Source organism: Sinohyriopsis cumingii, unplaced genomic scaffold (genome assembly GCF_028554795.1).
Source record: "Sinohyriopsis cumingii isolate HCF-2022 unplaced genomic scaffold, ASM2855479v2 utg000622l, whole genome shotgun sequence".
NCBI classification, from domain to species: domain Eukaryota; kingdom Metazoa; phylum Mollusca; class Bivalvia; order Unionida; family Unionidae; genus Sinohyriopsis; species Sinohyriopsis cumingii.
Window position 1 is genome coordinate 1,639,308 of NW_028315918.1, and position 19,029 is coordinate 1,658,336.

General features: G+C 36.7%; 1 protein-coding gene across 1 annotated transcript in view; it reads left to right on the forward strand.

Moving 5' to 3' along the window:
• The first annotated feature begins 4,710 nt into the window (after positions 1–4,710).
• The window catches only part of LOC149773656 (uncharacterized), a 208,564-nt gene continuing 194,245 nt past the window's right edge, over positions 4,711–19,029 (forward strand). The window contains exons 1-6 of the mRNA XM_089946245.1: positions 4,711–4,717; positions 5,926–6,476; positions 9,006–9,078; positions 11,520–12,332; positions 12,835–12,950; positions 18,575–18,706. Of these exons, the coding sequence (XP_089802371.1) occupies positions 4,711–4,717; positions 5,926–6,476; positions 9,006–9,078; positions 11,520–12,332; positions 12,835–12,950; positions 18,575–18,706 (1,692 nt within the window). The remainder of the gene's footprint in view (positions 4,718–5,925; positions 6,477–9,005; positions 9,079–11,519; positions 12,333–12,834; positions 12,951–18,574; positions 18,707–19,029) is intronic.

Below are 19,029 nucleotides of genomic sequence, written 5' to 3' on the forward strand. Positions count from 1 at the left end.
TCTTATAAATGGTACCTATGGAATTTGACCTTTGTGCATAAATTCCATGGATAAAGTTGTCACTGTAACATGTTAGATTGTACACACTACAATAAATATTCAGTCCCTGCATCTTGCAGCCTGAATTTCTCTCTTACTGCACAAATCTATCGTGATGTATATACATGTAAAACTGTTATAACGTTATTCGTTATAACATGATTCTGCTTATAATGCGATGGCAGCATGGCTGCCAGTTTTTAATTTAACGTGACGTCCTTTCTAAACATCCTAAATACGTGTTCTTGGAAAAGGTGATTATTTATATCCCTAGCAGATTATATGATCAAAAGAGGTCAGTTGAAACTGATGAAGTTTTTTGAAACATTTGTTAAGGTGATCGATCCTACTTATATTGTGATGTTATTCTTTGGACCCCGAGCTTTGTATCTGTATATTATAAGATGCTCATAAATAGCTGGAAAAAAACTGCAACTTCTTTTTAAACTCTCACTTTTGTAATTGTGACAAAATCAGTGCATTCCAAATAACATTGATTAAGTGGAAACATGTATGAGATGTTTGTTTATATTTGTCTATGATGAAATATGTTGAAAGGAGAGATATGTATATGCATGCCCAAAGATTGAGTATATCATGTTATAAAGTTGCTTGTTGTCCCTCTTTCTGTTTCCATTTTTGTTTCAGTACAGTAACTCAGGTTCTCCACCAATTTACCATCACAAAACTTTGCATGTATCTGGGCAAGGAAGAAATGTCAGGGCTCAAAAGGTCAAAGGTCAAGCTCATACTGAGTGAAAGATGGAAACTTGTTTGTGCACAATACCTTGACTTGTATACCATACATCTTGACCAAAATTTGTGTGGGTGTGTGTGTTTTGGATTTTTAACATAGATTTAAACAATTTTCAGTGATGTCGCTATGGTACCTGTTCAGTCATGTCGCTATGGTACCTGAAGTGTGGCAGTTTATAGTGATGTCTAGCACTGGGGTATCATGCCGCAGACATGTAGCATGATGTCCCACCCAGTCACATTATCCTGACACCAGGCTGACCAGTCCTAACACTAGCATGTTAATGCTGAGCACCTGGTAAGGTAGCTGTTAGTGCAATTTTTATGTCTTTGGGATGCCTCTGCTGGGGTCTGAACCTGTGACCTCTGAAGTGGATGCTCTAACTACTAGGCCACCAGAGTAGTCCCAAAGTTTGCAAATGACTTGCATTTGAGATAAGAAAACAAATACTGATTTTAGGGTCAAAAGGTGAAAGGTCAATGGCACATTGATTAAAATAAGTATAGTTGCATAATATATTGAGTTTCATTGGTTCTTCCTGGGGTTTTCCCAGGTTCTTCCTCCACGATTAATACTGGCCGCCATGTATAGCAAGCATATCGTGTGCTGAAAAATGGTGTTAAACCCCACAACAACCCCACAACAACAACAACAATTACCAGGGGTGATTGAAGTATATGAAAAAATGTATATTTCATCCATAAGTTGGACATATGTATTATTAATTTTCACTCATAGTGATACTGAATTATTGAAATGGTCAAGGAGTCACCAAACACTGCCCACCACTTCCTGTCTGCAGAAGGATCCCGTGAGAACCTTCTTATTCCCTGCATTTTCCATTCCGGGTCCTGAAGTTTTGTTCCCTCACTGTGAATAAACCAACACCTTCCTCTGAAACAAAATTACCATCAACGCATTTTATACGTTGCATGGTACCCAAGAGATTTCTATGACTCCCCGTCACAAAAAAGCTAAAAACATAATGAGTCATATAGTACATGAGACATGGAAAAGAATGAATGCAATGATATACGTTATGAATGCAAAAACATGAATTGGCTTCATTACCCATTAAATGATTTCATCACAACTACAGTAGAGATTATTATAATGACCAGGTTCATACATGAATCTGTCCAACACGAATAATCTTATTGACTTAAAGGAACTCATACATTACTAATTCTTTAAATCATGCATCATAAAATTGATTTGAATTTGCCTGTAAAGTTATAAAAATAGCTAACTTGAAACAGACAATACTCTATATGATAGAATGGTGTCAACTCTGACTCTCTTTGAAACCTAGAATAAATTCTGAAACATCCAATATATAAATCAATTCTATCGCAAAAAATGGATGGCAGGAAAGAATGCAGTTTTATATTTCTCATACTTCTACAGCTGGAAAGTGGACAGCTTTCCAACAAAACTTGTGATACAGCAGCAAGTATTTACTCTGTAAGTAACCTGGCTGTAGTCAGAGTCCTAAGCCAGAGAACTTGAGGTTCAAAATCAGTAACCATGGCCCAAAATGACCCTTGTGGAACGCTCTATATGGCAACAAAACCTGAGTACATTATATATATATATATATATATATATATATATATATATATATATATATATATATATATATATATATATATATATATGATACATAAATATTTTACTACACACAATTCCATGACACCATCCATATAAACAAAAAATAAGAAGAAAGCAGATACCAATATTGAATACATTTTGAGAAATGCAACAATTTGGAATACAGTGGTTCCTTGACTTACGAGTTTAATTTGTTCCGTGACAGAGCTCGTAACTCAAATTACTCGTATGTCAAATCAATTTTCCCCATTGAAATGAAATGAAATGCCATTAATCTGCTCTGGATCCCCAAAAAACACCGCAATTTTTTTGTTACATGTTTTTAAATAAGAAAAATGTACTTATAAATAACGAATATTGTATAAAAACACAATACAATAGAATGTACTGCAATAAACTGGTTTTATTAAGTATAATGTACAGCATTTACCTTGGAGATAAGACGACTTGAAGATGCTGATGGAGGTGGAGGAGAGAGGCTGAAGTGAATAACTGAATCTTATTCGCTGATTTTTGCCCTTTTCGCCATGCTTTCCTCACTTTCATCTGCAGGAGGTTTCGATAAAAACCTGTCCAGAAATGTTCTGAAATGAGTTAGGCAAGTGTCATTAAATAGCGCTGTTGCACGCCCAGTTGCAACTTTTTCTGGGTGTTTCTTTTGAATAAAGTCTGAAAGTTTCTCCCACATTCCCAACATTTCCTTTATCTCACTTGTAGAGATAACCTCCTCCGCCTCCTCCGCTTCAGCTATTTCCTGCAAAACCTCCATGTGTTGCTGCATCTGTAGCTCCTTTAGCTCCTCCGTTGTCAGTTCCTCGGAGTGCTCCTCGATGAGCTCGTTGATGTCACCTTCATCCATGTCCAGGCCCATGGACTTGACGAGAGATACAATCTCCTCCACCACTGCCGCTTCGGGTTCGAGTCTTTCAAAGTCCGTTTCAGACACAACCTCAGGCCACAGCTTCTTCCACGCAGAGGTCAAGGTCCTCTTTGTAACACCCTGCCAGGCCATGTTGATAATTCTGAGGCATATCATGATGTTATAGTGGTCCTTCCAAAACTCTCGAAGGGTGAGGTTTGTGCTCTCCGTCACCTTAAAGCAGCGGCGAAACAGGTGCTTGGTGAAGAGCTTCTTAAAATTAGAAATCACCTGCTGGTCCATGGGCTGCAGGATAGCGGTGGTGTTGGGTGGAAGGTAGAGAACCTTTATAAACTTGAACTCTTCGAGGATGTCATCTTCGAGGTTAGGTGGGTGAGCAGGTGCATTGTCCAGGATGAGAAGGGCTTGCAGGGGTAGGTTATTTTCCTGGAGACATTTCTTAACGTCAGGACCAAAGACCAAATTCACCCACTCCACAAAGAACTGTCTGGTGACCCACACCCTCGGGTTTGCCCTCCACATAACCTGCAGTTTTTCTTTCAGAATTTTATGTGATTTAAAGGCTCGGGGGTTTTCTGAATGATAAACGAGCAGCAGCTTAATCTTGCAGTCGCCTCTCGCATTGGCGCACAGTGCAAGGGTTAGCCTCTCCTTCATGGGTTTGTGGCCTGGCATCCTCTTCTCCTCTGCCGTTATATAAGTCCTCCTTGGCATCTTCTTCCAGAAGAGTCCTGTCTTGTCACATTTGAAGACTTGCTGGGGGGTGTATCCTTCTACTGCTATAATTTCAGCAAAAGTTTTGAGGTAATCCTCAGCTGCCTTCATATCCGTGCTTGCTGCCTCACCATGCCTGACAACGGAGTGAATGCCGGTCCTCTTTTTAAAATTCTCGAACCAGCCCCGACTGCTTTAAACTGTTTGCCCGATGCCTCGTCCGTCAAAGTGCCTGGGGTCTGCTGCAGCAGATCAGCGTAAATAGCTCGTGCCTTCTTGCAGATTATAGCCTCCGTCACGGTATCTCCTGTGAGCTGATTCTCCGTCAACCACACCATCAACAGCTTGTCCATATTTTCCTGGATAGATGTCCGCTGTTTAGAAATTATTTTAACGCTCTTGGCTGGCGTTATAGCCTTTATCGACTCCCTTTGCTTCAGTATGGTGCAGATCATAGAAGTGCTACGCTCATACTGCTTCTCCAAGTCGACTACATGCACACCTTGGTCATGTTTTTCAATAATTTCTTTCTTTAATTCAATGCACATCATCTGCTTCTTCTTCTCAGCACTGTCCTTCGCACTCACTTTATTTGGATCCATGGTTGCAAAAACGAAGTTTTGCAAAATAACTGCAAGCACAAATGCAAGCACAACACTGATGCTTCCACTGTGAGCTAACCGCTTAAAGTGAACGAGTGAGACACGGGATGCTGGGTGGATGTTGTGACGTTCACTGTGGCGTTCGCTTCGCCAACTAGCAGTGGGGTATCTGAAGCTGGCTCGTAACCCGAATTTTAGCTCTCAACTCGAAGCAAAAAATCGGCCAAGAGACGGTTCATATATCGAAAAACTCGTTAGTTGGGACACTCGTAAGTCAAGGAACCACTCTATTTTATATATATTGAATTGGAATATAAATAAGAATCCTGGATTACTTCCCTTTGTTAGACTGGGATGTTCCAATATGAGCTGAAGTTCATTTACATCAGGATATAATATTTTATTGCAACACTGTGGTCTTAAAACAAGTAATAGAAAGGAGTGAGAAGCAACAGGCTTTGTAAAATTCAATAAATAATATATTTCCCTAGAATACAAAGTGAAAATGTAATAAATAAAAGAATTTACGGTATTGTGAATTAAATCCCAAATAATCCTAGAATTAGAGACACAAGTCCTAATGATTAAAGTTCTGACATAGCATGACATGTCATACTAATAACACAGCTTTTGATTGCCATAACATGTCTTTTTACTCCCAAAACCCCTGACACCGTTATGTTTTGAAATACATTATTTTCTGTATACTTAGAAAATGGATCAGTTGGTAAACAAATTGATAAAACTTTTTAAAATGTTGAAATGAAAAAATCTCTTTTTTGAAGAAAGGGGATATTTTTGAGGAAGTTGATTCTTTTGAAGAAATGTCAGTTTTTACAGTTACTTATAGAAGTCTACTTCCTTTTAATGAGAAAGCTATTATACCATTAAGTCATTGAGCTGAAGAAGAGGAAAAACAAGTACACACTTAATGGCAGCCATTGGGCCTTCCCTTTGTTGTTGTTGTTGTGGGGTTTAATGCCATTTTTCAGCACGATAGGTTATACATGGCGGCCAGTATTAATGGTGGAGGAAGAACCCGGAAAACCCCGGAAAGAACCACCGACCCACGAGAAGCTACTGACAAGCTTTCTCACATGCCCACATTGGCTGAATCTTAGACTCGAACCGCCGCAGACAGAGGTGAGATGGCAGTGATCCGTAACGAAGAGCGCTTTAGACCACTCGGTCACTCGGGGCCCCCCTTCCCTTTGTAAATGTGAACATAATATATACACATTATTTTCTCTTTCATAGTAGATATTTTGTCAGGGCACAAGATTTAGATAACTGTTTTCTTGTCTGTTTAATTTATTTTTCAGGAGTTAATGTACTGGACTTCCTCTCCTACCGGTCAGGACAAAATGGCATTGAAAAGCTGTATCCCCGGGGATGGAGATTCGTACAGGACCCACAATCATTAAAACCATCTGATATTCCATTTAAAAACTTTGACTACAAAAGCATGTCAGGGTTAACATTAGAATTTGTTGGACATTCGGAGTATAAAAATTTATCTACATTATTTGAAATATATTTACATGACAAAATATTGCCAATTTTACAGATAAATTTAGATGTAAATAGAAGAAAAGTAATTTTACGATATCAGGGTGAAAAATCTTATCAGAGAGTAACATTAGTATTCAGTGATGTGCTAGAAAGATGGAAGATATTAACAGCACAGATAAACAATACACATTTTACGGTTTTAGTGGGTTGTCAGGAACAGAAGTCTGTCCCATTGCAACAAGAACTTGATATCCCTCGGAAATCTCGAGTGACTGTAGCTAGCGACAGGAATGGGGAAAACAGATTTATTGTAAGTATGCTGCCCAATTCACTGCCATACATTTTAATAAATTTTGGAAATGTAAACAATTTGACATTTATCCGAATGTCTTATCATACATGCAGTTTCAGTTGAATTTAAAAGTACATGCATCAAGTTTTATGAAAAATCCATGTTCCTGAGGTGCACCTTAATCCTTTAATACTTTTTCCATCATGGACTGGATGTAGTGGTCATTATGGATTGTCCACTTAATGGCTTATATTGGACATATTAAAATTTATTGCCCCAATTAGAAAGTCACACCAGTATAATTATGTAATTGTGTATGTCCTCAACATCACATCAAACTTACCTATTGGCTCAGTAAACAATGCCATTTAATATACAAATACCTGTAACTATAATGCATTCATGTACACGTGTTGTGAGAGATGAACAATAAATTTCTGAGCAAAGAATGTTGAGAGTGTTTAGGCGTATCACAAAATACATAAAGTTTCATTATAGTAATTTTCATGAGAGAGAGACACAGACAGAGTGTGTGAGAGAGAGAGAGAGAGGGAGAGGGTGGTATGCTTTTAAATGACTAAAAGGAAAAAAAAATCACATTTAGGTATAATTGGATTTCATTCCACTGTTATTCAGTGCAAGAAATGCTGTGTTATATAACATATTCCCACACAAAGAAATACAGCACACTCCAAAATACAACCTCTGTTAGTCCAGTCTGTTTAGTAGTAACTATGCTATCCAGATATTCAAGTCCTTGTGTCACATTTTCTTAGGAACTAGACACGTGTTTACTTTTACTGTAGGCCAGCAGATTTTATGAAGCATGTGATGCTGTATTCGATAACCAACAGTGTACAAATTTACTTACAATTGCTGGTTTTGGTCATCTGACATGTTTACAAGTTACAAAATGGATAGGTGAACATAATGAAAAGTGTAATCATGTAAGTTTTCAGTAGTAGGTAACCTTGTATATAATATATTGTCTTAATGAAGATGCAATTTATTTGGTGTAGTACATTCTTTCAATCCACATGACATATACTATAAACTGTACCTAAATGTCAACAGATTATTATTTATCAGTATAGTTACTAATATTTTTACATTTTAACCCAATTGCTCAAAATATTTTGACTAACTTTGACAGATAAAGCATCCTTGCTTAAAACCTTTCAGAATTGTGCACATTATGTAGATGTGCCATAAGATATGGCTACCAATAAACAACAGGCATTTAACTCATTCAGCCCTGATGGTTTTTGTCGTTTTTGCCAGGAAAGACATTTTGGGGGGCTATTTCTGAATACATCGTAATACATCGGCTTTCAACAGATTTTTAATGAGACTAATGCCTAGTTGTATTAGAAACATCGTTTTCTATTGGTTATTTTGCTTGTGCTTGAGCAGAAGGGTAAAAGTTGGAGTTCTTTTTTTTCAATTTTTTTTTTTTTGCTTAATGGATCCATCATTTTCGAATGGAGACCACTCTTTTTACTCCAGATGCCCACCTTATCCTAGTTTTTGCAAAGGTTCACCTGACTGTGTGCAGTTCAGACCAGTCTGCCTGAGATCTGAGGCCAAAAGGTCTAAAATCCAGACACAAAATCGGATTCCGGCCATGAGTGAATTTTGGGTGGAAAATAAACGGGTCCAAAAAATGAGGCTTTTCCCTCTGTATTTTGTAGTGCAGCTAGAACTTCCAGATTATTTGGTATCATTGTAGAGCGATATGTGTCTGCTTTTTTGTAATACCACCCACTTTTGTTTTATCTTAAGTGACCTTGATGCCGCAGAGCTCAGAAATAGGGTACAGGTGGGATTGGGGCCAAATGAGTTAAACAGCTTTATTTTACAAAAAACACCTAAAGAATCTGAGCATTTTAAACTGCATCCTGTCATTAAGTCTGTTCAGTACTGGACATATAATTGTTGATGTGCCATCAGTTATTGAAGAAGATACAGAAATAGGGAAACTTTGAAACCTTGTTTTCATTAGATTTTAAATAAAGTTTCTCTGACCTTGTTTTCGTTAGATTTCAAATGAAAGTTTCTCTGACCTTGTTTTCATTAGATTTCAAATGAAAATTTCTCTGACCTAGTTTTCATTAGATTTCAAATGAAAGTTTCTCTAACCTAGTTTTCATTAGATTTCAAATGAAAGTTTCTCTGACCTGAGTTTTCATTAGATTTCAGATGAAAGTTTCTCTGACCTAGTTTTCATTAGGTTTCAAATGAAAGTTTCTCTGACCTAGGTGTTGTGCAAAGAGCAGCCAGGTGAGCAATTCCAGGCCCACTTTAGGCTATTGTTAATTATATTTTGGGTGTACAGGCAGTTATTGGTAAAATTATTATATATGATTTCATATGTATCCACAGTTTTAATAAATGTTTATAAAAATAGAGAGGACAAAGGCTAAATATGATTTAAATAGATTGCTAGTGTATCGAAAGTTGGAGGGAATGAAAAATGAAATACAATACGATAATTCAGAAATTTGTTAACATGGAGTTTGTTTTGGTACACTTTACTTCAAAACTATGACAAGACTTTTCAGAATAATTTTGAATTTGTTCTATCACTCTCTCTTTCAGGGGTTACTGTTCGAGGTTAGATACTACCCTTCAGCTGAGTCTTCCCATCTTTGCACTGGTTATGCTGACACTGGTAAGGTCTCATTTTTTATGTGGCTGCCCTAAATCATAATATACAGTGTCAAGACATCAGTCATCTGTCATTGCTTCCAATTTTATTTCTGTCCTTTAACCTGAGTTCTTCAACAGACTTATACCAGACTTTGGAAATAACTTACATTTAAGGTATGAAAGAAGCCTATCAGATTTGGGGTCAGAGTTCAAGGTCACTGAAATGCAAATGATGTCCACATAATATTTGCTTCACAGCACAGACCTGTTCTAAAATGTGGATGGCTAGCACATAGGGTAAGAAGCTGATTTATTCTGTGTGTCAAAAGATTACTTGTCAAGGTCTCTGTTACTGAAAGAAAAAAGTGCTTTTTGCACACCAACATTAGTTCTACATGCCATACCAGGACCTGGCTTTGTGAAAGGCTTGGACATAGAGGAAGGAAGAAGCCTGTTGATTTAAGGGTTGGAGGTCATGGTTACTATGACTGAATAAAAATTCTTTCAGCATGATAGCTTAATTAGTATGTCAGGGACCTGACAAAAATTTGTGGATGATTGAAAATGGAGGAAGATACAAGCCTTTAGATTTGGGTTCATAAGTTCAAGGTCATTGTGGTCGAAACATGAAAATGTTTAATAATAAATTATATTTGCACCAAAATTTCAGTTTGTACCAAAGTTTGTGGATGGCTTGCAAATTGGGTAAGAAAACCCCCATTACTTTTGGGGCTGAATAGGTCAAAGATCAAAGCCACATAGAAGCAAATGGTTTTTGCATAATGAATTTAGTTAAACAATGTAACTTGACCAAAGTTTGTGAAGGGCTTGCACTTATGGTGAGGAATTAGCATTTTTTTTGGAGTGAAAAGATCAAAGACAAGTTTATTGAGACTCAAGCTTTGGATGGTTAACTTTGTAGTTGAATTTAGAAAAAGATAATAATTAAATAATGGTTTCTGGACTGTAAGTTTACCTAAGTCAAGGTCATTTTGACCTGTTCATCTTTTCCGTGCTACCTGGAAATTGGAAAAACTTACAGAGAAAGAATAGCTATGTTCCTGTTTAGGAAAGCCCATACATTTTGCAAATATTGATCACAGTTAGGAACATCCTATCCATCATCTTTGGTAATTTTTGTTTTCATATGTTATTTATGACTTATTAACAAGTTAATATGGTTGGGGTTTGTGTTTCTGAAGCAGAATTTTTATGTAATTTTGTTTTCATTTTGTAGCAAAGTTTCCTTCATGAATAGTAGCAGTAATAGAGGTTGCTGTTGTTGTTGCTTTCTTTGGCATAAAACAGCTTTTTTAATAAGTTCTTAATATGAAACAAATTTATCTTTTTCATTCATCTAACATAACATGAATTTAGGCAGCATAGAATAATTTTATTTGTTACTTGAATAAAGGTGTTCTATGATCACTGTTAGCTTTATATCAAATTAAAGTTCAGTTCTGTTTTAAAGGAAAGGAATCTTTGCAGCAGATATATCAAGTCATGCAAGTCAACAAACTAGAATACTGAAAACTAATTAGAAGCTACATTCCCTTTGTATTGACCCCCCCCCCAAAAAAAAAAAGAATGGACAGTTTGTTTGCTTGTCACTTTTTTGTCAGTGCATGTATCTGTCTCTGTGAGAATGGACAATTTGTTTGCTTGTCACTTTTTTGTCAATGCATGTATCTGTCTCAGTGAGAATGGACAATTTGTTTGCCTGCTTGTCAGCTTTTTGTCAATGCATGTATCTGTCTCTGTGAGAATGGACAATTTGTTTGCCTGCTTGTCAGCTTTTTGTCAATGCATGTATCTGTCTCTGTGAGAGTGGAAAATTTGTCTGTGTTGGAGAATTCAAGTACTTAGAGGTTTTCATGCTAGGGGATGATTCAGGCAAAATAGAGTCTATCATTTCACCTGAATAGGCTCCAGAAAAGATGTCCACTTCCGCATAAGTTGATTTCACAACATTCCCCTGCCCCATTGTATTTCAGTACAATGCATTAATAATCAAACTACAAACATTAACTTTTCAAAATGGAAGGTGGAAATGTAGAAAAAAAGTTGTTCATTCTGTAGTCAGTTTTGGTGCTGACTATCATAAATACCAGAAATTAGATTGCTTTCTACAGAATTCCAGTCAAAAATTCACACATGATTCATGAAAAACATGAAAAATTCAATTGTGTTGTTGAATTTAAATTGAAAATGTGACCCAGTGGATGTATCCAGGTCCATTACTACTAAAATAATTATTGGGTCCAATATTTCATCATACAGATATATTGAAAAAGACCATCAGGTAGGGAAACAGTTGTAATTTGACTGACCTGTATTTTGGCAGTTGCTAATTTAAGCTCTTCAAAATAACTGTATTAAAGCAGTATTAGAAAAGTATTGCTATTTTTAGAAACTTCTAATAGTGTTTCATCTGCAATTTAATTATCAGCAATGTCAATACAGATTCCCTTGCCCTAAGTGTCGGCAATGTCAGTGCAGATTCCCATGCCCTGAGTGTCAGCAATGTCAATGCAGATTCCCCTGTCCTAAGTGTCGGCAATGTCAATGCAGATTCCCCTGTCCTAAGTGTTGGCAATGTCAGTGCAGATTCCCATGCCCTGAGTGTCAGCAATGTCAATGCAGATTCCCCTGCCCTAAGTGTCGGCAATGTCAATGCAGATTCCCCTGTCCTAAGTGTTGGCAATGTCAGTGCAGATTCCCATGCCCTGAGTGTCAGCAATGTCAATGCAGATTCCCCTGTCCTAAGTGTCGGCAATGTCAGTGCAGATTCCCATGCCCTGAGTGTCAGCAATGTCAATGCAGATTCCCATACCCTGAGTGTCAGCAATTTCAATGCAGATTCTCATGCCCTGAGTGTTGGCAATGTCAATGCAGATTCCCATGCCCTAAGTGTTGGCAATGTCAGTGCAGATTCCCATGCCCTGAGTGTCAGCAATGTCAGTGCAGATTCCCATGCCCTGAATATCAGCAATGTCAATGCAGATTCCCATGCCCTAAGTGTTGGCAATGTCAGTGCAGATTCCCATGCCCTGAGTGTCGGCATTGTCAATGCAGATTCCAATACACTGAGTGTCAGCAATTTCAATGCAGATTCTCATGTCCTGAGTGTTGGCAATGTCAGTGCAGATTCCCATACCCTGAGTGTCAGCAATGTCAATGCAGATTCCCATGCCCTGAGTGTCAGCACTGTCAATGCAGATTCCCATACCCTGAGTGTCAGCAATTTCAATGCAGATTCTCATGCCCTGAGTGTCGGCAATGTCAATGCAGATTCTCCTGATGCTTTGATGTCAGCAGTTTCAATGCAGTTTAGACTGTCAAGAAACTTAATTAAGTGAATTTTTTTTAGGAATAGTTTTTAAACCTGTGAAAAGCAGGTTGCGGTGACTTGCTTCTTGGCTCTTCAGTATCTATTTTAGTTTTTTGGATGTCCACTAGCAGAGCAGGTGAGATATTTCATTCAGGAGAATGTTTGTTGTGGCATTGAAACCTCAATCATTTAGGAGCATGGATCCTGAAAAGTACTTCCCATTGCATTGAAGCAAGTCACTGTGGGCACATTTTCATGCTGTAGTGATTTTTTATTGTTGCATTCAAGTTCTTTTTGTTTGTTATCACATGGAACCTTCCATTTGCTTGTGTTTTTAAGTGTACTTTTTGACAACTTTTTTAGTACATCCACCACTGGAATAGTGCAGGGATAAAAGTTTAAAACCTTCAACCTCATTAATGGTTCATTTTCCCTTCTTTTTTTAAGATATTCCTCAGAGAGATGAGGGTTTTCTCAAAGATGCAGGGAGCAGTGACAGACTGCATGTATTAGAACAAGAGATCCTTCAACTTAACAGAATGGTCATGATGCTAAAAGACCAGGTATTGTCAGCTATCTCATGATAGTTATACAAAATTCTCAATGATCTCCATCAACAAGGCTTTTTTTAAATGTTTTTCTTCATATTATTTATCCAGATAACACTGTACCTGTCTGCAAATGAGTCAAAGTAAAGAGTGATTTGTCTGTGTGGAATTTATCTTTATAAGACAGCCATATTTGTCAAGACCCAACATAACAGAATCCATATAAAATAAACCTCCAGAAAACAACCACCCCTACTACAGGTAGATTTTTTTAAACACAGGATTCACACTGTCTCAGCAAAACTATTATAAGGAACTCTGCTCTTGTAAAATCAAACTACCATTAATACACTGTGTGACATAGTAGTGCAGCATCATGGTTGTGTGCTATGCTATTATGTTAGCATAACAAAATGGATGTTATTATGACTCTATGGTCTTAATATAAGTAATCGACAAGACCAAAAACCAGCAAGTTTTGTAAAATTTAACAAATAATTGTTTTCCCTAGAATACAAAGTGAAACTTTAAATAGAACTTACAATAGTGGGAATTAAATCACAGAATAGTCCAAAAAGTTATATCACCACTCCCAATGAATAATGTTCTAATTAAATTCCAGTGGTGTTCAAAATAAAATCCAGTTCTGAAGGTGTTGATATGCCTGTAGTGGCCTGTGGTGTTGTGATGTGTCAGCAATCTTTGTTGAATCACAATAATATGATCCCTTTTATATTACAGGATATCCTTCTCTGAATTTACTTTAGTTCCCAGTTAATATCTCTGTCAAAGAATATTATGTATGAGCACTTTGTATTTATATGGAATAAATAATTGATATAATATTGCCCAAATCAAATACTCAATACACAATACAAATGATTCTGCTTCTAGATCTTATAGCATTCAATTCTAGAGAAACTAGATTATATACAAGCTAAGGCACAAAAGAAGAACCTGGATGTAGGACAAAAGTTCATTTCTAGAACATACTATAACTAAAAGTATAATATAGAATGTGGTAAACATCAGGCAGGCTAGGTAATTTTATGGGAGATTTCGAATAACCATGACCCAGACCCAAATAAATATGTTTACTTCTATTGATAATGATCAGAATATTTAACCCACACTCATAAGGAAATGTTAAGTATGTATTATTTGTTTACAGAATAAAATCATCATCAGTATCTCTAGTCAGGAACACAGTGAACTTGGTTTTGGACAAATTTAAGTCCAAATACTATTAAACATGACACACAGTATTGGGAAAGAAAGCAAAACCTAACAAACAATGTGAATTACATATACATAACACCTCCCCTTATAAAGAAAGCAAAGATTTATGCATTAAAGTTTTCTTTTAACTATTAGTAAAGTATACACATGATTAAATATTACATAAAATGAAATCTTATGAATGAAACAAAATATATATAAAGCAAGATAATACTTCTATACTCATGAAACTGCATCAGCAATTAGATTATCTTTCCCTTAATTTGCCTGATGTCAATATTGTATTCCTGCAACATCAAACTCCACCTTGTTATGATTTTTGTTTTTCATCTTGCCTTGAATGTATTGGTGTTGTGATCACTGAATACAATTATTGGAGAGGGAGTTGAACTAATGTACACTTCAAAGTGTTGCAAAGCCATTATCAAAGCCAAACATTCAATCTTGATTGTGGAATAATTTCTCTGGTGCTTATTTAATTGTTTTGAAAAATAACACAGAGGATGATCTACTGTATTTGCCAGCCTATAACACAATACTTTTTGGCCAGAAAATCTTAGCTTTGTCTTATACTCTGAATAGACTTATATGGATTATATCATCTGAAATTTTTGTATGGAAAATAATTCTCCAAGAGTACAAAAAATAAAGTGCAAAAAATATTTAATTTTGGGGGTAGAGATCGTATGTGAAAAAATAGAGGATCCCACATTGAGTATTATGAACAATTACATGATCATCAGTGTTAAAAATTAACATACACAAGATGTAATTGCACTAAAGCAGCATGCACCAGTAATGTATGTTGTTTGTAATATACATTATTTAAATTTAATTACATATATGTGCATTAGAAATTACAAGTTAGAAGATACATGACAAAGACATGTTCCATCACAATTTTATTCTTGCACCTAATAATCAAATAAAATGTATGCCCCATTGAGAGAGAGAGAGAGAGAGAGATGTCTTTATGATTGTAAATCTGTACTTTTCACTGACCTGATGACTGATCTTACTTGTGTATGAGTGCAGTACCATATTCCTTTATCGATTAATACCACTAGGTAAGCAGTTCCTTCTAGTTTATGTTGCCACTTCATTATTAAAAGAATTACATGGCTTTGTTCTGGTTTTTACATATAAGTAAATATGCTACTGCTGTATTCATTCATTCCAAGCTAACACCTGTTTGAGGTCAAGATTCAGCAGACCAGATCAGATTAGTGAGGATACCAATATGAAATGAGGCTACCCATGGGTAGTACTGTACCATATAATGAAAGGAAATGCCAGGTGGTTACTAGTGTACATTTCTCAGACAGTGACATAAACTGACAGCAATTTAAAGTACAACTAGCGTGAGCAAAGATAAAATATAATTGCCACCTAAGTACAGGAAGAGTACATGTACTTTAAACAGAATCTTATTTGTTGATGATGGAGAGTTTGTTATACTTGCAAAGGAAATTAGACAGCATGCAAAAATGGTCATTCGTATGATTTAACCTAATGGAGACTATATGGATATAACTATTATCAGTATTTAAACCCTGAAGGAATATGGTACGTATTCTCTCTCTCTCTCTCTCTCTCTCTCTCTCTCTCTCATATATCGGACCATATTTTATTTTGATCATAAGTTGCAAGAAGTTAAATGTGATGGAATATATATGCATCCTTCTCTCTCTCTCCCCAACCCAACCCCCCAGGGTCATTGTAGTTTTTGTAATGATTAAGATTTGTTGGTTTTTAACTTTGCTGCAATAAGAGAAAGACTTAAAAGTTTAAGAGCAACTTATTAAAAGGAAAATGTGCCATTAAACTCTGTGACTGAGGAAGAAGTAAAATAAAAGTGATGAAAGTACAGACTTCATGACATAGGCAGTAAATTAGCTGTCATTTGGTTAAAAGGCTGGTTTATGTGCATTTTTATATTGACTTATATATGCTATATATTGTGTTGGTTTATACTTGTGTTAAAAAGGATGAAAGAGACCTAAAAGTGCAACTATAAACTAAAAAGAAAATGAACTATTAATTCAATGACTGGGAAATGGATTTGTTTCATTATTGTGCATCTTTGATGATTTGTAATTTTCAGACAGAGAGTGGGAGGATTTAATGCAAGTTGTAATTTCCTGTGTTCAGCTGAAAACATGGGATGGGGGGCAATGAAAATGGCTGAATATATTCTTAGCCCTCATATTTTTCAGTATTCCCCAGTTGTTTATTTACCCTCATTAATACACCCATAGGGGATACAGATTTTAACATCCTTTGAAAAACAGAATTTATTTCATACAAAATTTTCTGAAGTTTAGACGTAATGTGCTTTTTTGAAGCAGGAACACACGCAAACCAAAAGTCCAGGCAGATACACACAAGCTACAAAGTCCAGTCAAAATTAGGTTACAGTTGCTTAACAGAAAGTCCAGTCAAAATTAGATTGCAAATACAATGCTGTTGTTGTTGTTGTTGTTGCGGGGTTTAATGCCATTTTTCAGCACATGATAGGCTATACATGGCGGCCAGTATTAATGGTGGAGGAAGAACCCGGAAAAACCCTGGAAAGAACCACCGACCCACAAGAAGCTACTGGCAAGCTTTCTCACATACCCACATTGGCTGAATTCGAGACTCGAACTGGCGCAGACAAAGGTGAGATGGCAGTGATCCGTAACAGAGAGCGCTTTAGACCACTCAGCCACTCAGGGCCCCTAAAATACAATGCACAAAGCCCAGTCAGAATTAGACTGCAGTTACTATGCACAAAGCCCAGTCAGAATTAGGCTGCAGTTACTATGAACAAATCCCAAGCAAATTAGGTTGCAATCTCTATGCACAAAGTCCAGTCAAAATTAGGTTGCAAGTACTGTGCACAAAGCCCAGGCAAAATTAGGTTTAAAATGTCCATATTGGGCTGATTGGATTATATGTTCTTTCTACATCTTGCTTTTTCAGATTTTCAGACAGTTTAGACTTTTTTCTGCAGTAGAAGCATGTGTTTTACAATCACACATCTAGTTGTTATGTAATTTTTTCATGTTTTCCAACAACTTATGATACCATGCTTTCGGATGATATATTTTACCATGCTTTTAGACAGTATATTTTACCCAGCTTTCAGAAGGTATGGTATTTTACCATGCTTTCAGATGGTATATTTTGCCATGTTTTCAGAATGCATAGTCTTTTACATGTTTTAAGAAGGATTTGGTATATCATGCATTTATATTAAGATGTTTTAGTCAGGTACAGTATTTAGTAGTAGAATACATGTATGGTGTTCCATTCAGTATTGTATTGATTTTTGCAGCTATTCAGTAACATTTTAGCAGGGTTACAGCAGAAGAATAAGAAAATGCAAAGAAAACCAAGTTTCAATAGCAGGATTTAGCATTCCATTGCTTCTTAGTAAGAACATCTAGCAGTTTTTAATATTCTTATATGTTTATAGTAGGCATTTTGCATATTATTTGCAGGACACAGCTACTCTCTTGTAACATACCAGATGTACTCATGTGTAAGTCCAGTCTAACTGCAAACTTCAAAGACCCTGAACTGCTGTGATATAATGTGCTGACAGATCTGCATCAGTGCAGTTGTTTAGGAGTAATCAGTAGAACAAGCAATGTAGACACTGTCATATCAGGGACTATGTTGTGTGTTGTTGGTCTGGACTTAAAAGTGAGTATTTACCTTTACAGGGTCATAGTACCATTTAGCAAGGATGCATCACTGCAGTAGGGAATATTGCTGCTGTAGTTTGCCTGAGGGTTAGTACAGTGTCAGAATGCCTTTATATGCAACCATAGGGAGGCTGCCCTAATACAAAAGGGCAGGCTTAACTGGAATACAAATGGGCAGGCTTAACTGGAATACAAAAGGGACAGGCTTAACTGGAATACAAAGGGGCAGGCTTAACTGGAATACAAAGGGCAGACAACTGGAATACAAAGGGGCAGACAACTGGAATACAAAAGGGGCAGGCATAGCTGGAATACAAAGGGGCAGACTTAACTGGAACACAAAAGGGGCAGGCTTAACTGGAATACAAAAGGGGCTGGCTTAGGGTAGCCTAACTGCATTTGGATATTCAAGGTTTGTATGACAGAGTTTCCACTGAAAGTGGATGCAAAACTTTCAGTCCACAACATGTAAATGTACAATATATTTCTGCATACAGTCTATTGGGAACACCTTAATTACCCTTTATTCCAAGAGCAGATAGAGCTCAGCGATTAGCCAGTGATTGCAGAACTAGTGACCTTAATGGTATGGGTTTGAATCCTATCATTGGATCAGCTCAAGTTTGCCACCATTGTGCCCTTGGCACTGTATAACCATCATATTTTGTTGTGGTATAAAATACTAAAGTAAACCCTTTATTTCCACAGACAACAAACTTGACACAGAGGGTGTCATATTTAGAGACCTGTGCATGTCAAACTGAGTGTGTTCACCAGGGACGGATTTTTGACAAGGGAGAAACATGGAGCAAAGATGTCTGTACCATTTGTATTTGCACAGTAGGTATTGATTTCCATGCCCTACACTTTGTCCACAGTATGTTTACAAATTTAAATGGTAAGAAGTCATATTTTTAATATTCCTCCATTTCAGTGGTCAGAATTCAATATTTGGTTTTTTGAAGAGGTTATTTAAGTTATAGTTAGGTCTACAGTTCATTGGTTGTTGTTGTTGTTTAATGCCATTTTTCAGCACATGATAGGCTATAATTGGCAGCCAGTATATTTGGTGGTGGAAGAACCTGGGAAAAGCTCATTAAGAACCACTGACCCATGCAAAACTACTGGCAAGTTTTCTCACATACATTGGCTGATCCCAAGAC